The sequence below is a fragment of the Gymnodraco acuticeps genome, unplaced genomic scaffold (genome assembly GCF_902827175.1).
Source record: "Gymnodraco acuticeps unplaced genomic scaffold, fGymAcu1.1, whole genome shotgun sequence".
NCBI lineage: Eukaryota > Metazoa > Chordata > Actinopteri > Perciformes > Bathydraconidae > Gymnodraco > Gymnodraco acuticeps.
In genome coordinates, this window is record NW_022991497.1 from 24,407 (window position 1) to 45,516 (window position 21,110).

The window sequence follows — 21,110 nt, forward strand, 5'->3', positions numbered from 1 at the left end:
AGAATATGAATAGAACTTAGTTAGATCACTTTACATTTCTGCAAATTAATTTTTAATCACCCACGTCTCCCCGTCCCGAAAATGATAAATAAAATAAAAAGAGGAAACCATTTTCAAGTTCAGTTTTCAACGTTTTATTTAAAATAACTGACATAACAGACACCATACTGTAGGCCTATCTGCTGCGGAAACCAGGACGAGCTATTTCGGGATCTGTTTTTCGGGGGCTCCTCAGTCTCTCATTTACCCGACTCCTGGGGGGTATACTACGAAGCAGGATTTTCGCTTAGCCGGCTAAATTCAGGGACAACTCCGGCTTTCCGGTCCTACGAAGCGGGTTCTCTTTTTAGCAGGCTAGATCTCCATGGTAACTGATGCTGAGCGGCTAACCTGGTCGGGACCAGGTTAGGTTGCAGGCTAAGAGCTCAACTCAGTGAAAGCACTGCCTGCTGACCAATCAGAGCTCAGTGTGCGGAGTTTAAAGCGATCAAGTCATATTACAGGAGAAAGGAAATACAGAAAAGCTGCCGTCGCAGGAAAGACGGCCGGCAAAAGTCACCGACTGTGTGAACGTGAACATGAATAGAATATCAGCTCCATCTTCAGAGCAATCTGACTATTATAACATTAGCGTTAAGAAAGCTTACTTAAATATCTGCCACAACATAAGTAACCGGATCAGAGTCACGTTAAGTACAGTCCGCGGCATATCACTTCATAATGTATCATATATCTCCTTATCTGAGTCAGCTGAGCCGTATCTGGCCGTGCAACACTCACAGTGTCACATACTGTATGCAGAAGTATTATTTTAAGCAACACATTAAGTTGACGAAACACTCGAGACAAATGTAGGCTAATTAAAGTCAGATCGTGTTTTAGACGGGGCAGTGATATCATAAACCTGTTAATGTACGCATTCAAACTGTATTTGTGCCACACAGCTAGGTAAGGTGAGGTGAGGTAGGTGAGGTGAGGTGAGGTAGGTGAGGTGAGGTGAGGTGAGGTGAGGTAGGTAAGGTGAGGTGAGGTGAGGTAGGTAAGGTGAGGTGAGGTGAGGTAGGTAAGGTGAGGTGAGGTAGGTAAGGTGAGGTGAGGTAGGTAAGGTGAGGTAGGTAAGGTGAGGTGAGGTGAGGATGAGGTGAGGTGAGTGAGGTGAGGTGAGGCTCGGTAAGGTCGGTACGGTGAGGTGGGTCGGTGCGGTGCGTCGTCCGGTGCGGTGCGGTGCGGTGCGGTCGTCCGGTCCGGTGCGGTGCGGTCGGTGCGGTCGGTCCGGTGCGGTGCTGTGCGGTCCGGTGCGGTGCGGTGCGGTCGGTGCGGTGCGGTGCGGTCGGTCGTCCGGTGCGGTGCGGTCGGTCCGGTGCGGTCGGTCCGGTGCGGTGCGGTGCGGTGCGGTCGGTCCGGTGCGGTGCGGTCGGTCCGGTGCGGTGCGGTGCGGTCGGTCCGGTGCGGTGCGGTCCGGTCGGTCCGGTGCGGTGCGGTCGGTGCGGTCCGGTCGGTGCGGTGCGGTGCGGTCGGTCCGGTGCGGTGCGGTGCGGTCGGTCCGGTGCGGTGCGGTCGGTCCGGTGCGGTGCGGTGCGGTCCGGTCGGTGCGGTCGGTCCGGTGCGGTCGGTGCGGTGCGGTGCGGTCGGTCCGGTGCGGTGCGGTCGGTCCGGTGCGGTGCGGTCGGTGCGGTGCGGTGCGGTCGGTCCGGTGCGGTGCGGTGCGGTCGGTCCGGTGCGGTGCGGTCGGTCCGGTGCGGTGCGGTCGGTCCGGTCTCGGTGCGGTCGGTCCGGTGCGGTGCGGTCGGTCCGGTGCGGTCGGTGCGGTCGGTCCGGTGCGGTGCGGTCGGTCCGGTGCGGTCGGTCCGGTGCGGTGCGGTCGTCCGGTGCGGTGCGTCGGTCCGGTGCGGTGCGGTCGGTCCGGTGCGGTGCGGTCGGTGCGGTCGGTCCGGTGCGGTCGGTGCGGTGCGTGCGGTGCGGTGCGGTGCGCTGCGTGCGGTGCGGTCGTCCGGTCGGTCCGGTGCGTGCGGTGCGGTGCGGTCGGTGCGTGCGGTGCGGTCGGTCCGGTCCGGTGCGGTGCGGTGCGGTGCGGTGCGGTGCGGTCCGGTGCGGTCGTCCGGTGCTGTGCGTCCGGTGCGGTGCGGTGCGGTCGGTCCGGTGCGGTGCGGTCGGTCCGGTGCGGTGCGGTCGGTCCGGTGCGGTGCGTGCGGTCGGTCCGGTGCGGTGCGGTCGGTCCGGTGCGGTGCGGTGCGGTGCGTCGGTCCGGTCCGTGCGGTCGGTCCGTCCCGTGCGGTGCGGTGCGGTGCGGTGCGGGTCCGGTCGGTGCGGTGCGGTGCGGTGCGGTGCGGTCCGGTGCGTGCGGTGCGGTGCGGTGCGGTCGGTCCGGTCGGTCCGGTGCGGTGCGGTCCGGTGGGTCGGTCCGGTGCGGTTCGGTCGGTCCGGTCGGTGCGGTCGGTCCGGTCGGTCGGTCGGTGCGGTCGGTCCGGTTCGGTGCGGTTCGTCCGGTGCGGTGCGGTCCGGTCCGGTCGGTGCGGTGCGGTGCGGTCGGTCCGGTCGGTGCGGTCCGGTCGGTCCGGTCCGGTCCGGTCGGTCCGGTCGGTCCGGTGCGGTCGTGCGGTCCGGTCGGTCCGGTCCGGTAGGTCGGTCCGGTGCGTTCCGGTCGGTCCGGTCCGGTCGGTCCGGTCCGGTGGTGTCGGTCGGTCCGGTGGTGCGGTCCGGTCGTCCGGTCGGTCGGTCGGTCCGGTCGGTCCGGTGCGGTCGTGCGTCCGGTCGGTCCGGTCCGGTCGTCGGTCCGGTGCGGTCCGGTCGGTCCGTCGGTCGGTCCGGTGCGGTCGGTGCGGTCCGGTCGTCCGGTCCGGTCGGTCGGTCCGGTCCGGTCGTCCGGTCCGGTCCGGTCCGGTCGTTGCGGTCGGTGGGTCGGTCCGGTGAGGTCGGTCCGGTAGGTAGGTGAGGTAGGTAAGGTAAAGTAGGTAAGGTAAGGTTTTCAGACACAGAGTCAATTCAAAGTGCTATACATGAACATTAACACTTAACAGGAAGACAACAGAAAGGAACACAATAAATAAACACAATGGAATAACAGATTCATAGAAACTATGCATAAAAGACAAAGACCTACAGAATAGTTTATAAACAACATTAAATACAGACCTGTGATTAAGCAAGTTAAAAGACCTCTGGGTAAGCAGTTGAAAAAGTATTGTTTTTAGCCTCGACTTAAAAGAACTCAGCGTTGGTGAAGTGGAACAAATGTGTTCTTATTTTATCTACATTTTTTAATGATATCTCTATGTCTAGGGAGGCGTGTGGCGCAGTGGCCTAGTGCGCTGGTGCTCTGTTCAGGGGGTTCAAACCCCACTGCAGTCGTTGTGTCCCTGAGACACTTCACCCCAAATCGCTCCTGTGGGGATTGCCCAGTATTGAGTATGTTAGTCGCTTTGGATAAAAGCGTCTAGCAGGTGACATGTCATGTAATGTAATATCTATCAGCGACATTGATGTTTGGATTGGGATACTGTTTCTGTTTCTGGATTTAGGTAAAGCACTATACAAATCCAATGTATTATTATAAAAAAATGTATAATGTCAATACAGTAGGCGCTAAAACAAGTTACAAGGGGTGCATTTAAAAGGTAAGCCTCTAGGAGCCGCTGCGGATTTTCCTCACTTAGATTTTTTGTCAGGCTCTGACAGGTCTGGTTATTTCTTGCAGTGGAGGCCAGTTTCTCAGTTTCTCCCCTGACGCACCGGGAGCATCTTCCTCCATCAGATGCACCCGGAGTCTGCTGCTGCTCACACACCTTTAATGCCCAGCTGTTTACCCGGCATGTAACCCGGGTTATTGCTCTGTTTCCAGGCCCGGTTTGTGTGTTGTGTTCCCCCCATGGAGGACTAGCCGGGTCGGGGATCCACCGCCCTGCAGGCTGCGGGGAAACACGGATCTCCACACCGACGGGAGTACACCCAAGTCGGGGATAAAAAGGTTGAAAATGGTGGATGTTTCTGGCTTCTCTTGCCGTCATGTGAACGCGGACGAACGTGCCGGGGATGATGGTGAGTGTCCGCGCACCGTGCGTCTCTTTCGTCTCAAACACTCACACACACACACCTGCTGTCAAACACCATGCAGTATTGATAGATTCCTACGAAGATAGGCTCCTGAAGGCAGCATGTAGGATGATTTGATGGAGGTCAGTGGGCTGATTGTCGGTGTGTCTGACCCGGATGGCCGCATCAGGGTCGATCATCCTGTCAGTGGATCTGTACAGAGAACATGGATGCATGGACATATGGTGTTAAACTGAGAGAGTTGTGTTTTGTCCGCTGTCTGTAGCTCTCCAGAGGTCCCTGAAGGGGTCTCAGACAAACTGAGTTTAAGATCAATTCAGGTTAAATATTCTTATGATGAACAGTGATGGAAAGCACATCTTCTTAATACTCATTCAAGCTACTATGCTGAAAGGTAATATTGTACTTGTACTCCTCTGTGTATCTGACAGCTGTAGTTTCAGAGTATCAGCTGATACAGAATAACATGTAGAATGAGGTCTGGTGTAACGGAGAGGTTCATCGAGTAACAGACAGGATTCTCCTCTGTTTTCTATCTAATGTAAAACACTATGAACTTGGAGACTATTTGTGGTTCCTGGAGACACCAAGCTGTCCTCCTCTGGGTTTGATTTGAAGTGAGAGGGTGATGCAGGTTTCTGTCTTTAAAGGCTGCTCTGCAATATCCCTGTGTCTGTGTGTTCATCAGGACTCAAACACAACCAGCTGTGCATTCATTATGCCTTTCTGTTTATTATATTTACCTGGTTAATAGTTCCCATGTGATGGTGTTTATAGAAGTGCCAGAGCTCATATAAGTGTGTCTATTTCCCAGCATCCAATGCACTGATTAAACCGAGACTCTTAAATATAGAAGTTAAAGCACAGACTGAGATATTACTGTCTCGATTTGTCGTATTATTTGAAGTTACTGCATTTTAAACCATTTTAAGCAGCAGTTCTTTCTGAAGCTAACATTTGAACAGATAACCAATCAGGACAAGAAGACAAGAGACAAGAAAAAGCCCATAATGCATTGCAGCTGCACACCAGGAGCATTTTGATGAACGCAGCTTGACTCTCGCAGTTGTTCTTTAACTCATAAGTAGATTCATGCTCCCTGGAGGTAATTGAAAGGCATTCTGGGAACTGTAGGACATTGAGAGACAAAGGGAAAGGCAGCAGTTCATCTCATAAATAACGTGTGTTGAGCTTTCCAGACTATGAAACATTGAGAGGATGTTAGAAACCGGCCTCTTCCTCCGTGTGTTCCTCAGCTCAGTCAGGCGGACGCTCTGTAGCCGCCGGGGAATAAGATGCCACAACACGTCTCCTCGGGTCTGTTAGTGGGTCAACATCTCCGGCATGGTGCTGCTCGCTTCCTCCCCTCCCCCCACCTGTCTGTGGATGTAGTTTACTCTCCGGCTGCTGCAGCTTCACTGTCATAAACATCACCAACATCCATGTCAGGATTGACCCTCTTGGAGCGCATTAGAATGAAGCGGAACAAATAGTGAAGTAGTTCCCTTAACATTTCCCTCAAATGATCCTCATATTTCACCCAGAAATGCGACTGAATCTGACATATTCTGAACACCTTTCCTGAGTAGAAATATCCCCACACTCCCATGCACTGACCTGAGCAGTTTGACGTTAATAGAGATTTTAAACTGTTCAATAAAACACATCGGATGTGTTGCCGTGTTGTGTTTACTGACAGCTCGGAGTATCTGCTTGTCAGAGATTCCCACGAGGCGTTCAGGGTCAAACAGTGGCACCAACGTGAGCTAATTAGTGCGCAGACTGAGCAGAGAGCTGCAGGCTGAAGGCCAGATGTTGTTATGGGACCCGACAGGTGCACAGACTAACTGTTGCTCAGTGCAGGAGTTGATTATATAGTTTAGAGAGTTTAATGTGGACAGCTTGATAAAGGTCATACGTGAACCAACAGGTGCACTATCTTCTCTCCTTGTGCTCGTAGAGAGGTGGACAGGTGGTGCGTTTGTTTACCTGCAGGTTTCTGAGGTCAAACCAGATCATGCAAAATGCAAATTGGAGTAAACAGCCCTCTGCTGCCGCTCTGACAGTGATGCTTTATTCTTGGTGTCTGACGCCAGAAATAATTGGCATCGACGTCCTCTTTGTGTCATCGCTGTGATTTAAAGGTGGCATGTAAGGACAACAGAGAGCATCATGGGTTATTTCTACAGCCGCCAAAGTGTTATTGCAGACTTTGATCAGCGCCATTTGGTTTCTTTATGAGCCAGAAATCAGGACTTGTTTGTTTCTGACTCGTAATCATGATTATGTCAGCACTCTCTCTTACTCATGAACTCAATGTGCTGTTCTGATGACTGCTTTCCCGCACTGTTTAACTTAAAGGGGACCTATCATGCAAAATGCACTTTGTGATGTCTTTTATATATCAATGTGTCTCCGGTGCGTCGGGGAACTCACGCAGCGTCAGAAAATAAAACCCTCTCTCTTTTCCTCCGCTGTGACGTGTCCATCCGCGGTGACGTGTCCATCCGCTGTGACGTGTCCATCCGCTGTGACGTGTCCATCCGCTGTGACGTGTCCATCGGGTCCATCCGCTGTGACGTGTCCATCCGCTGTGACGTGTCCATCCGCTGTGACGTGTCCATCCGCTGTGACGTGTCCATCCGCTGTGACGTGTCCATCCGCTGTGACGTGTCCATCCGCTGTGACGTGTCCATCCGCTGTGACGTGTCCATCCGCGGTGACGTGTCCATCCGCGGTGACGTGTCCATCCGCTGTGACGTGTCCATCCGCTGTGACGTGTCCATCCGCTGTGACGTGTCCATCCGCTGTGACGTGTCCATCCGCTGTGACGTGTCCATCCGCTGTGACGTGTCCATCCGCTGTGACGTGTCCATCCCCTGTGACGTGTCCATCCGCTGTGACGTGTCCATCCGCTGTGACGTGTCCATCTGCTGTGATGTTAGCGGACCCACAGAAAGTTGCTATCAGAAACAATGCCTGACGTGTTTACATTAGCAAGCCTCGCTAACACTCAGAGCTAACCTGTAAACCCGCAAGAGAAAAAGCATTTGAGCTCCGTACTGTTTCAGAAATAATCCTTGACGTGGTTTAGAACAGGATGGCGTTTTATCACAGCAGCATTTAACTTTATCTCCGGTAGAATTCTGATCAGGCATTAGCTCCGCCTCCTCTTCTTTCTTTTTTTTCAAGCTAAGGACCCAAGATCCGGGTTTCTCTAGGGCTTCAAAAGAGGGGTTTGAGTAGTATGAGGCGTGGCTACAATGGGTGATCTGTTTTGAAAAAAAATACATGTTTTATATAGGTATGGCCCTACAATATATGTTTCAAATATAGCATGATAGGTCCACTTTAAACTGAGAGCCTGGATGTTATTTATGTTTCTGATATGAAACCTTTGGTGTAAAACGTCCCAGATTTCCTGACATCGCACTTCAGAGGCAGAACAGCTGAAGTGATTTCCCCAGCAGCTGTTTTGTGTGCCAACATTTGGAGCTCCAACCCATAGCTTCTCCTCCATGGGAACACACATCATTGATATTCCTCAGCGGCTCCCTCAGGGCGCCGGCGGACAGCGAGACAGTGGAGCTGGCTCTGGGAGAACCCGTCGTACTGAGCATTAAAACAGAAAGAGAGACGCCTGTTATGTACAGAGATATTCAGACACGATGCTCCAGGTGTGATGACAGCTGAGAGGAAGCTGCAGGTGACACATGACGCTCAGAGAGGTGAGTGATTTCTAAATGTTAATCCTGACGGTCCGCTCGAATCTCATTATCTCCGTGTCTGCGGTGAACAGACCAGAAACCAGGATTATCGATGGGAGCTGTCAAATGGTCAGCATGGAGGAGATTACACTGCTTTTATCCCTGATCCCTGTTTGGCAGTGAAGAGATGACATGGAAATGTATATGGAAAAGCAGAATAGGGCTCCTTTGAATGAGTTGCATTATGGGAAATGTATTCTCCAGTGGTTATGAGCCATCATAGAGATACAAGTCAGGATGTCTCAGCTTCAATTGCACCCCTTATGTGCCTCTTTAAAGGCTTTCGGTCTGAGGCTGAAACACTGCTTAGGTCTTTGTGACAAGGAAGTATTTATCAGGTCGTAAACAGCAGTTTTTTTGGTTTGTAAATAATTGGCATTTGAAGTGCGTCGCTGGATATCGTTGCTTTGTTTGTGGGAAAGGTTTTGCCAACATTGACTTAACCCTTTAACTGCAGAGCTTATTATAGTGATATGTCAACTATGTATATACCCATTGTGTATTTCATCACTTGCCATTTGTAAAGCAAAAGGTCAACAACTCTCCTTCTAGCTTCTGAAATGTGATGTATGTGGGTTTTTTCTGTTGGCTGGAAACAACACCTTGGGTTGGAATATGTTGTTGAATTGAATTGATTTATTTAAAACAAGGGACAGTGTACATTAATCAACATATTAAAAACATGTAAAAGTACTCGAATTAGACAAAAGGCTAGTTTTCATCGATAGTCCCTTTGCCAGATGGTGATAGACATCCTAAAAGCAATAATAAAAATACCACAACATTGTTATACCATTGTGGCACATTGGTTGGAATATGTTGTTTGGAGGCATGTGTGCTATTGAGTTGAAAACAAAGACCTCAGTGTCCGCCTCCTCTCTTCCTCCATCAGCAGACCCTCCACTTTCTGTCCACACGTGGTTTATGAAAGTGGAGCAGTGCATTCACTCTGCAGATTATGTAAGGGCTGAGTCTGAGGAGGTGTGAGAACAGTCGTGTTCACCAGGAGCTGTGAGTGGGTGGAAAGAGCTGCAAATACTCTGCACATAGGTCACGATTCATGTTGTTAACGTGAGTCACCTGTGAGCCATTAGTGACGCTTTGGTTCTGCTGAATCCTTACTCATAGTTACGGTTTCATTTTGAGACGATTTGTTTTTTACTTAACCTCTTTCGTCATTTAGGGATTTAAGGCTGCGACTCCATTCTTGTTTCTGTGCTCATAAAAGCTAAATCACCTTGAAGGTCTACGTATAATAAAGACAAACACTAAAAAGGACTCACTTTCTTCTTGTAAATAAAGTCAGATATTTTCCCAAACTCAATTACACATAAAAATCACTCACAATGCTGTAAAAAACTATTTAAGAAATAACTAAAATCTTCATAATTTATTATGCAAGGAGAACTTTATTAACTACTTTAAGCATGCTCACTTAAAGTGTAAGCTAGCAAAGTGATATTTTTGTGCCATTTTTAATGTTTTGAGTATATTATTACTCAAAAGCTATCATGACATGAATTTCACTATCATCTCATGCCTTACTGTACAATATAGTGTGTGAAAATGTTATGTATTTATTCAATTGACTACTTTACAAGTCTTAGATTATGAAAATAGTTTTTATTCTTTTACTTTCATTCAATTCATTGATGCAGCTTTGATAGAAATGGTGCTTCTCTCTCTCTCCAGTTCTACACCGTGTCCCAACCTACAATCTGGGTTAACTTTCCTCTCTGGCATTTCCATCGCTCCCTGGCAGGCAGAGTGTCTGCTGCTGCTGTCCTAACCCCTCTGACCTCTTGTTGGTGTTTCTGTCTGACGCACACACACACACACACACACACACACACACACACACACACACACACACACACACACACACACACACACACACACACACACACACACACACATGCAATTAGTCAGCACTCTGCCCTGTCACGTTTCCCCCTCGTATTGATCGACATGTGCAGTTTGGTGTCGGCGTGCCAGGTTATCGGCAGGTTGACCACGGCCAGCGTCTCTTCCTGGAAGCTGTGTGTGTGTGTGTGTGTGTCCTAGCATTACTATACTTGTGGGGACCTAAATCTGTTTACACAGTCACGTGTGGGGACTCGCCTCCCTTATGGGGACAAATTGGAGGTCCCTTTGAGGGGAATCATTAATTTTAGGGTGAAGACTTGGTTAGGTTTAGGTTAGGGTTAGGGTTAGGTATGTGTTGGTTATGGTTAAGGTTAGGATAAGTCTCCAGGAAATGCATGTAAGTCAATGTAATGTCCCCTGAAGTGATGTATACATGGGATGTGTGTGTGTGTGTGTGTGTCTCATATCACTCACTCCGTCGGCATGCATGCTACTGTGGACACGGTGGAGAGAAGACAGGGAGATGGAGACGATTTCTCAGGTCAGTGATGGACAGAGATAGTACAGAAGTGAGCGTGCACAGGCGTCGTTCAGAGACGTGTGTGTGGCTGCTTTCTTAAACGTTTGCTCTGATTTCAAATGCGATGTGTTCTGTTTTTTGGCTCAGCTGGATCCTGCCTCATGTGCAGGCTCTGTCATGCTGGTTGGTTTTAAGTGTTGTGTCTTTATCACTCCTCGTCCTGCTGCTACTCTCCGTCATTGACTGTGACACACACACACACACACACACACACACACACACACACACACACACACACACACACATACACACACACACACACACACACACACACACACACACCATGTATACATCACTTCAGGGGACATTACATTGACTTACATGCATTTCCTGGAGACTTATCCGAACCTTAACCAACACATGCCTAACCCTAACCCTTACCCTTAACCTAACCAAGTCTTCACCCTAAAATTAATGACTCCCCTCATGGGGACCTCCAATTTGTCCCCATAAGGGAGGCGAGTCCCCACACGTGACTATGTAAACAGATTTAGGTCCCCACAAGTATAGTAATGCTAGGCCACACACACACACTGTGGTATGCAGATGCTCTGAGGTGAACTTCCAGGAGTTGTAGAAACGCATCATGTTTGCCTCGAGGAGAATTTGGATCAAAGATGTTTTTTAAGTGAATGCATGGTGAGCAGATTTCACGAGAGGGTTCTGAAACCTACACAGCCGCTTTGTGCACTGAACAGAAAGGAAACTGTGTGTCTGGAAATGATCAAGAGACAGAGACTTGTGATGCTCAGGAGTGGAGTGCACCAGCTGGGTGTAAAAAAAGTAGGTCTTAACTCTAACGTCGGGCTTAGCTACGTCCGACTTAGTGATTCGAATGTACACCGAGTGCACCAAGCCTGACTAGTCTCGGTCATAGCTGCGCCTGGTCTTAAGATGCGCGTCCACGTGAATATACGCGAAACAGTAATTGTTGCCAAGCAACGCACGTCTACATAATTTAACACTCAAACTCCTCCATTCAGAGCAAGCTAAGACTTGGATAACGAAGTCATGGATAACGGAAACCAAAAGAAGAGAAAAATTGCGCCCACACCCCGAAAAACAAAGAGGGATTTTACAGAGCTACAGCGTGAACTGGTGGAGAAAGAGATCGTTCGTGTGGAGACCGCACAACTGAGAGCGGAACACGACAACATTGAGCTGGAGAAATTAAGACTCAAAATTATAATTCTTAAGAATCAGCAAAGAATCACTGAAGAAGACAATTTGTCATTCACCATTCTCTAATCATATTTGTTGTACTTGTTTTTATCTCAATGTCATGTTAATAGTTCTCCAAATGTTGTTATCTAATGTTCTTTTGTGTGTTTTTTGAATAAAGGCAATAGGCTATAAAACGGCCAGATGAAAATATGTGGTCACAATGGGAGCTTATTGAAATGCAATTGCAAAAGAACAGCGTTCATATTACAAATATAAAGGGCTATGTGTTGTTTATTATGTGATTGCGGTTAAGTCGTCCACCGATATCTTCACGGATGCCAGGAGGATTTTGCTGCTTCTTCTTGTAAGTGAATATAATTCCTAAGGCGGCGCTGCAGAGCCAAGGAAACTTGTCTAATAGCCCGACATGCAGTTGTGCGATGAACATTAATCATATCTCCCACAGTATTAAAGTCAAATCTGAGCGCAATCAGCACCTGCAAGATTGGGGAGAGCGCAGCGTTTCTGTCTGATCCGTTCTGTTGTTGAGGGGAGATCTCCTCGATTAAATCAAAAAGGGCTCGTCTGCCCAAACGAAACCTCTCTATCAGCTCACTGAATAGATGTCCAGTGGGTTTGTTCCATCACAAATGACTCTTTCTCTTCTTAATGCCCTTTCGTTGTTACAACATGTAAACAAGACGCACTGCCATATTTTCCTTCTTGCCTGTTTTGCGTTACTATGGATACTAGTCTGTCTTTCCGATTTACGCCTGCTCCATACTAGGCGTAAAAGTTACACCCGGGCCGGGCGCAACGCATACAGGGCTTAAGTCTAAGTGGTGCACTAGTCATAACTTTATTTCGGTCTTAACCTTCGGTTCTACGTCGGACGTAGAGTTACGCCCAGCTTACGCCCGGCTGGTGCACTCCACTCCAGGAGTCATCCAGCTGAGAAGAGTAGTTTCATCTAACAGGGCGAAGCTGAATAAATGTCTCCTTTCTCTGCTTGTGTTGTGAAGTCTTTGCATTATTTTGGTGGGAGCATTTTCACAAAGATATCTCATGACACCTGGCTCTTAAATCTTCATTTGTGTCACAAAGACAGATGACTTTATGGACTGAAAACAACATGTTTGAAAGTGGTTGAAAGTGCGCACTGTTAGAGGTGAGAGGACGTTATTGTGTGGTGAAACCTTCACTCCTGGTGCAGTGTGTGTCCTCCTGCCTGTCTGTGCACTCAGTGTGTGTCCTCCTGCCTGTCTGTGCACTCAGTGTGTGTCCTCCTGCCTGTCTGTGCACTCAGTGTGTGTCCTCCTGCCTGTCTGTGCACTCAGTGTGTGTCCTCCTGCCTGTCTGTGCACTCAGTGTGTGTCCTCCTGCCTGTTTGTGCACTCAGTGTGTGTCCTCCTGCCTGTCTGTGCACTCAGTGTGTGTCCTCCTGCCTGTCTGTGCACTCAGTGTGTGTCCTCCTGCCTGTCTGTGCACTCAGTGTTTACAGTCAGACGGCGTTTCTTTATTTATGGGAAGGCTTTGACGCTTTTTTTATCCTGCCGAGTTCATCCTGATGATGTCCGGACAGGAAGTAGCGGCACATCTGTGTCAGTGTGTCTGAGGCTGAATATGAACCAAGTGCATTTCCTTTAAACCGGAGAATGGTTGCAGGGTTTTTATCGATGTATATGACGAGGGGAGAGGGGGTTTAGTTATCTGAAAACACAGAGGATATCTACATTTTTGCATCATTTAAAATACTATATTTCTTGTTTTTCTTTATTTTATAAATTCAGTACAAAGTATTTTTTATTCAGCAGAATGAGGAATAAGATCATGTTGGTAACCTATGTGCATTTTTCAGACTTAATGACATCTTTCATTAAGAGTGAAATAATCAATAGGACACACACACACACACACACACTCACTGATCAGAGGGAATAGACGGTGGCACTGATTGGCTTTCATGCTGTTGCTATGGGAGTTTAAGCTGCATTCCTATTGGACGGGCTTCGGACCAGGGCCAACTGTCAGCATCCCTCCGTTGTCGCGGCTACAGACAGGAAGCGAGGTGGTGGTGCGGGGGGTGGAGGACCACAATGTCGTTCTTGTTGCTGCCGATTCGAAACAGCAGAAGAAGAAACTCCTCTGTTGTTTATTGCAAAACATTTTTTCAAGAGGCTGATCCTTCTGCAAACAGAACAAATGCATGTTTTTGATCTGCGGTACGAAACAGATTAATGCTTACGCACACACACACACACACACACACACACACACACACACACACACACACACACACAGGGTCGCTCAGCAGAGACCTGCTAATCCTCCGCAGAAAGATGATTATTAATATGTCATGTCTGGATGAAATGGTGTGTGTGTGTGTGTGTGTGTGTGTGTGTGTGTGTGTGTGTGTGTGTGTGTGTGTGTGTGTGTGTGTGTGTGTGTGTGTGTGTGTGTGTGTGTGTGTGTGTGTGTGTGTGTGTGTGTGTGTGTGTGTGTGTGTGTGTGTGTGTGTGTGTGTGTGTGTGTGTGTGTGTGTGTGTGTGTGTGTGTGTGTGTGTGTGTGTGTGTGTGTGTGTGTGTGTGTGTGTGTGTGTGTGAAACCATTGCTCTATTCATTATCCCCTTGCTACTGAGTGTGTCTATTATGGCTCTATTCAAATGCAAATGCTTCTGCCTCACACACACACACACACACACACACACAAACACACACACACACACACACACACACACACACACACACACACACACACACACAAACACACATGTAGTTGATGTTTAATTGACTGAGCGTGCACTAGTTTTCTCTCGTGCACTTTGTCCTCCCTGCTGCAAGAATCACAAATGCCATCAATATGCATGTGGGTGTTATTGTAGAACAGTATTAGGCAAAGTATAACATATGTTTCCACATGTTTTTAACACCCCAATAAGTGGGTATATGCATGCATAGTGGAGAGCCAATTCACCAGGGATATTAGAAACGTCTCGATCATTCTTCGACTGTAACGATGGAGATCAGACGGTTGTTTAAAGGGGCCGTGTTGTGACATGTTTCCGTGCTTTAAAGTTCAAAAAGCTCTTTATTCGTCTGCCTTTTTCATGCATTGTCGAACTTCCCTGGCCAGCTTAAACCTCAGTACGTAACACAAATGATTTCTCATCCACCCCTTCATGGTATTACCTAGAGACCGGGGGAGGGAAGTGAGGATGTAATAGGTAAAGGAAACCAAAGAGGAGAGAGGAACGTTGATGCTGGAGCTCATGCAGATGGGAGCAAAGTTCCCCAGACTGGTTGCATAAGCATCTGTGACCCAGAAACCCTCGGCAGCCGGACTGAACTCACCCCGAGATGGAGAGAACAGAAATAGCCAAAGGGGGGAGGAGGCAGGAGGGAGGAGGCGTGGGAAGGAGGTGACTGAGTTTGTTTAATTTAACTTTATCTGCACTTCTCTAGCAGTTGTACCGTATTTACATAAAAACATCCTGAGGCTGTGTTTCAGCATCTCAGTCGTTTCTCTGAGGTTAAGAAAAGTCCAGATGTACATTTTGCAGCATTTCTAAAGGTTATATTGACTCTGAAAACTCAAAAAATGCATTAATATTTGTGTTTAATTTGAAGTGCTGAGTCTTGTTATATATGTGGATGTGATTCTGCACAGTAATAGCACTATTACATTCTGGTGCACCACAAACATGCAGGCCTGTAAATAAGATCCTTTATTTGAGATGAAACCGTCCTGGGAGAGGACTCTGAACGAATGATGAGATCCATTAGAGAAATGTTTGCTCCGTTGGCCTCAAGTGGACTTTTCCTATTCCCCTCAAACGCCTCCTGATCAAAAGAGAGACGGCTCTCGTCCAATCTCCCGCTGTCCGCTGAGCTATTATTATCGTGTGCGTGTGTGTGTGTGTGTGTGTGTGTGTGTGTGTGTGTGTGTGTTCCTGTGGATAATGCTGCTTGTTTTTGTAATGGTTTAGCGGCTTGTGACATCATTTTTGAGAGAGTTTTCAGATTTAATATTGGTTTCTAATTGTCTATGCAAGTGTTTCTTGATCAGCTGGACAGTGTGCAAGAGACAGCGCAGGTAAAAGGCAAAATAAATTAGGCAAACGTATTGAAGACACGTTTAAATCAAATACACACATAACCATGGTAATGTCACACAGGTTTTAATCAATATGTTTTGTTTAAACCTCTGGTTGAGTCTTGGCGTTTTTGTCTGCGATGCTGTCGACTGGCAGCTTTAGACTATTCTCAGGGATTGTCGATGTAATAGTAGCTTTTTTCCCCTTTCTCTTGTACGCCATGTAAAGGTTTCGAGGTACCTGCTTACTGTATATTGTGTATGTCTTTTCTCTATTGTAATTCAAAATAAAGTATAAAAAAAAAAAGAACTGGTTGAGTCCATAAATAATCATTAAAGGTGGGGTAGGTAAGTTTGAGAAACCGGCTCGAGATACACTTGATGGATGGATGGATATCCTCGTGGATTCATCTTCCTATTATACACACATGCATTTCCAAACATTTGGACTACCTATGTTGCAAATGTATTATCTCTTCAATTTACACACGGCATCTATTGCACGTCTGTCCGTCCTGGGAGAGGGATCCCTCCTCTGTTGCTCTCCCTGAGGTTTCTCCCATGTTCCCTTTAAACTGTGGGTTTTCTCTGGAAGTTTTTCCTTGTACGATGTGAGGGTCTAAGGACAGAGGGTCTGAGGACAGAGGGTCTAAGGACAGAGGGTCTAAGGACAGAGGGTCTAAGGACAGAGGGTCTGAGGACAGAGGGTCTAAGGTCAGAGGGTCTAAGGACAGAGGGTCTAAGGTCAGAGGGTCTAAGGTCAGAGGGTCTGAGGACAGAGGGTCTGAGGACAGAGGGTCTAAGGACAGAGGGTCTGAGGACAGAGGGTCTAAGGACAGAGGGTGTCGTATTGTCATACTGATATTCTGTACAAACTGTGAAGTCCACTGAGACAAATGTAACATTTGTGATATTGGACTATAAATAAACATTGATTGATTGACTTGTTATATTCCATGGAATGCTCTTAACATCCCGATAGCAATGAATATCTGAAGTGCTTTGACAAAAAACCCATTAAACATTTGTTCATGTAGTTCTGTGAAAAGCTCGACCAATCATCTGAGCCGGCTAAAGTAACTGGATGGCCTACCTGCCTGTCAGCCTTCCATCTGGGCACAGACTTATCTCGTGCCCTCATTGGTCATGTGCGCGTTCCTGTGTGTTGGAGGAGGGGCTCTGTGAGGAAGTGGCAGATATTGTCCGGTTGTGTATTTTCAAATTCTAGCGCACTCGAGCTGGTTTCTCCACAATGACCTACCCCACCTTTACGAACCAATTAAAAACATCTGTCTTTCTTCTTCTGTCCTCAGGTGAAAGCACTCGGCTGTGTGCTGCTCCCTAGCCTCCCCTGTCCCTCGCCTCCCACCTGATCTCCTCTCCTCCTCTTCCTCCTCCTCCTCCTCCTCCTCCTCCTCCTCTGGTTCATCATGACCTCCACCCTGGAGATGCTGCCCCCCGACCCGGAGCTCAGTCCGGAGCGACTGGACGGCTGTGAGGACTTTGGCGGACGCTACAATGTTGTTCCCTCTGTGATCTGCTCCATGTGCTGCCTCTTCGGCATCATCTACTGCTTCTTTGGTGAGTTCTGCTCCAATGAGATCAGGTGTCCCTGAAAGCATCACCATCTGAGTCCAAATCATTTACTCTCTGCCAAAGGAGTTAGTTGTTAGGTCGAACATGACTTTGCCATGACACTAAAGGCCAATGTTTAGAAAGACTCTGCTTTGGGCGTTTCTTGTGAATGTTGTGTCATATCGTTATTCAAAAAGCAACTCAACCAAACTCATTTTGAGTCCAGGAAATGCTCCTGCCCAACATTTCCTTTGACCCTGTTTCATTCGTAAGGTCAACATTCAAAGCATCATTTAAACATCTGGACATCATTAGGTATGAGAGTGATAACTGTGCACTATACACCTGGCTGCTATCTTCAGAGCTGCTAAAATACAGGACGTGTATTTTGTAAATTGTGTCATTTCTTAAATGTTTGCATGCTTCTTAGGCAACATGAAGCTGTCCTTGGCTCCTTTCTGCTGTCCTTGGCTCCTTTCTGCTGTAGCAATGATCTGTGGGACTGATGCAGGTGTTCTGATTGTGATGTTGGTATCCACTGTGCTGAATGAAATGCTCCTCTCTTTGGCTCCAGGGTACCGCTGCTTCAAGGCGGTGATGTTCCTGACCGGCCTGATGTTCGGCTCCGTGGTGATCTTCATGCTCTGCTACAAGGAGCGCGTCCTGGACACGCAGCTGAGCATGGAGGTGTCGGTGGGCATCGGGCTGGGCATCGGCACGCTGTGCGGCCTGGTCACCATGCTGGTGCGCAGCGTGGGGCTCTTCATGGTGGGGCTTCTGCTGGGTCTCCTGGTGGCCGTGGCTACACTGGTGGGCATGGAGGAGCTCTCCGACAGCCCCCCTCGCTCCGTTTGGGTGCCTCTGGGCGTCCTGTTGGGGCTCGGGATGCTCTTCGCCGTGCTCGCGCTCCAATGGCAGCGCCTTTTCACCACGTTCTCCACTGCCATGTTCGGGGCGGCCGTCATCACGGTGGCGGTGGACTACTTCGTGGAGCTCTTCGCCCTCGTGCTGTACATGTACGAGCGCCTGAAGGCAGCACCGGGGAAGCCTGTGTGCTGGGTGACGTGGGTGGTGCTGGGGGTGTGGCCCGCCCTCACCCTGCTGGGGGTCATGGTGCAGTGGAAGGTCACCGCCGAGGGGTACTCCCACACCAAGGGTGAGGAGAACTGTTTATACCTTTAAACCAGGCTGCAGACTGTTGGAGATGAAGGGAGGGTATCAGCATGCAGGTTTCATTGGAGTAGACTTTTTTATTTGTATTTACTTGCACATCTCCAAACATTCTCTTGCACTATTGTATCTGTTTTATTTGTCCTTTATATATGTTGCACTGTTGGAGGAGCCTGTGACCTACGCCATATCTACACTGTAGCTAATGTGAGCCCATGATCCTCTCCCTCTGTGCTCGCAGTGATCATCAGCCGGCAGCAGAGGAGGATGCAGGTGATGAGGATCCGGCAGAGGGACGACCGCTATCGAAACAAGAAGAAGAAGAAGACGCAGTCCTCCAGCAGCAACCATCAGGCCAAGCAGCTCCACCCTGAGCCCGCATACCGCCGCAAACCCAACCCCATCCGTCGCTACGACACCGACGTCCTCTCCCCGGTAGGGTGGCTACTGATTTGAATGTATTTTAACTATTTATGCAGAAGACAAAAAGAAACCTGAGTTGTGCATCAAATGAATTAAATGTCTCACTTTTTCAGCAAAACACATCATTGACATGTATTTGTATATATTTGTATATATCTGTATATATCTGAGACCCATAATATATGTCTAACTATAGCATAATAGGAGGTCTTTCAGCCATATATTTTAAAGTACATGTTTGCATATTTCTCCGCCCTCTCAGAGCTACATCCAGAGTTTCCGGGAGCGGCAGGTGCAGGTGCAGCCGGTGGGTCGCCTGGCAGGGAGACCCCACACGGTGGTGGACATAGGGTACGACCACGGCTCCACCACGCCCCTCACAGGAGCTCCAGGACCCCCACTACGGATCTGAGAGACCCCCCTCTATCACCTCAAAGAGACCTGAACACACCCCTCCACCAGGGAGGTAAAAGACTCACGACCCCACCTGGGCGTCATCACGTCCGATCGGGGCAAACCACCACTGGGTTTAATGCAAACAGCTCAGCCACACCCCTATGAGGAGAGAAGATATACAGGGCTGGATTCACCCAAAATGCAACACATGTTTTACTCTTTAAATGTTGGATTAGAAAGCGCCACCTCCCAGTGTGCATGGTGCAGAGGTTGACATCTTTCACTGAGATTGAAATGCATGAAACACAAACACACCGCTACGATCTGAAGGGTGGAGGTGGAAGCATCAGCTGTACCGCCCCTCGCTTGTTTTTAAACACCGTCTTAACTTAAAGCAGATCAGGGATCAGTCTCACTGCTAACCTGCCTCAGGTCCAAATACATCTTAGGAGGAATCGAAATAAAACCTCGCCCTCTTTCACCGTGCTGATGTTGGTGCCGATTTTCAACCCATGGTGCAGGTCCTCCGCCTGAAGGCGTCTTAAAAGTCCAATGAAGATCAGCTATAATGTCTGCTTTCTTCGCCCTCTTCCTCCCACATGAAATCGTCCTTGAAACGGGGGGAGACACCTCCGTCACCCTTGGTGCTGGACGATCCACTTCTTCAAAACTGCCTTGCCCCTCTGCGGACTGTACCATTCAGCGACAGCAGGGGGGATCTCCCATCGATGGCTTGGTTTTGAAAGAAATGTGAACACAGAAGGATGTGTGTGGGGGGGGGGGGTTAGTGTCGGAGCTACAACAAGCAGGGTAAACATGTAGAGTTGTTGTCTTCACAGATGCCTGGATAAAGGATTTGCTTTTAGCTGACGAGCAAGACAAGCCACATTTATACTGGCACCTCATCTCACTGGTTATTTTACAACCTGCAAACAAGAGATTATTTACACTGCCATTATTAGATAACTTTAGCTCCAGTTGCACCTTGTTCCTGAGCCGTTTTAAGACATGCAAAGGAAGCCTGTGGAAAGATGTGTGTAAAGTGAAATCTCTGAATGACCAGGATACATATTGATATTAAGAAGAAACTCGGGCCGAGATGCCGGTGTGAAGAAAGGAGAATCAAGTGGCCATACCAGCTTTTACTGGGCCTCCTTCCATCATGGGGCTGACCCCCTTTATTTGGGACATTTCTGTCACCTGTGAAAATGTGAATCGTCTTGACCTCGTTAAAGGAAGAGCAAAGCAAATATGGGGTAGGGGGGGGGTGTATGGTACGTTTTTAATTCATCCGTGGGAAGTGCATGACTAACACCCCCCCCCCAACCTGCGTCCCCTCACCCTTTTTAATGTGCATCGATGTGACATTTGTGCATAAAACACAGCACTTACTAACTTTCATCTTTCAATTTCCTTTCTCAGAAATCTTATTAAGATGTTTTTCCCAGTGGGATGTATTTATTTGCTGATTTTATTTATTCTGTAAAGGAGAATGCAATGTCATCACTGTAGGCCGGTGACTCCATGCTTTCATTGATGAATATTAAAGCATGTGTTCCTTTGGATACAGATCAGTGTGTGTGTGTGTCGTCTTTTTACTGAAGGACATGAACGCATTTTAACTTCATTTATTTTTATTAGCAAATAGTGTTTGAAAGTCACAAGGGATTATCTCCTAAACAAATCTCTTCCTGTTTTCTCCTCCTCCTCACACAACCTCCTATCTCTTGCTTTCATCTCCTCCTCCTCCATCTCTTTATTGATAACAACAAACACACATACACTTTATCCTCCTTAACACTCGGATTTATGTGACTGACCTTGAGGATAAACGCTGCCGTGTGTGGAAGAAAAGTCAGAAATAAAATATAAATATGCATTTTCTGCACTTAATCAGATGCACAAGTAGAAGATGTGCGCGGTTAATCCATTTTCTGTGACATTGAATTTAAATTGCAGGAAGATTATTCGAGAACCGCAGTGACGCGTCCTAAAACCCGGAAGTAAACTCCTTCCGGTTCCTTC

General features: G+C 48.2%; 1 protein-coding gene across 2 annotated transcripts; it reads left to right on the plus strand.

The window, feature by feature from the left end:
• The first annotated feature begins 3,671 nt into the window (after nucleotides 1–3,671).
• On the plus strand, nucleotides 3,672–20,659 carry LOC117533150 (transmembrane protein 198-B-like). 2 transcript variants are annotated; one of them, XM_034196791.1, is made up of 5 exons: nucleotides 3,672–4,035; nucleotides 16,835–17,102; nucleotides 17,671–18,252; nucleotides 18,508–18,701; nucleotides 18,952–20,659. In XM_034196791.1, the coding sequence occupies exons 2-5, from the start codon at nucleotides 16,952–16,954 to the stop codon at nucleotides 19,099–19,101; spliced, it is 1,077 nt and encodes a 358-aa protein (XP_034052682.1). In that variant the 5' UTR covers nucleotides 3,672–4,035; nucleotides 16,835–16,951; the 3' UTR covers nucleotides 19,102–20,659. The 2 variants fall into 2 exon arrangements, with proteins under 2 accessions (XP_034052682.1, XP_034052683.1); XM_034196792.1 differs by lacking the exon at nucleotides 3,672–4,035 and adding an exon at nucleotides 7,454–7,778.
• The last annotated feature ends 451 nt before the right edge of the window (nucleotides 20,660–21,110 follow it).

What these genes read in the sequence shown, in the direction of transcription:
- LOC117533150 (XM_034196791.1), top strand. Translation starts at nt 16,952, where the DNA reads ATGACCTCCACCCTGGAGATGCTGCCCCCCGACCCGGAGCTCAGTCCG. An exon ending in GGGGTACTCCCACACCAAGG is followed by an intron (nt 18,253 to 18,507) that starts GTGAGGAGAACT and finishes CTGTGCTCGCAG; the next exon opens with TGATCATCAGCCGGCAGCAG. An exon ending in ACACCGACGTCCTCTCCCCG is followed by an intron (nt 18,702 to 18,951) that starts GTAGGGTGGCTA and finishes CCGCCCTCTCAG; the next exon opens with AGCTACATCCAGAGTTTCCG.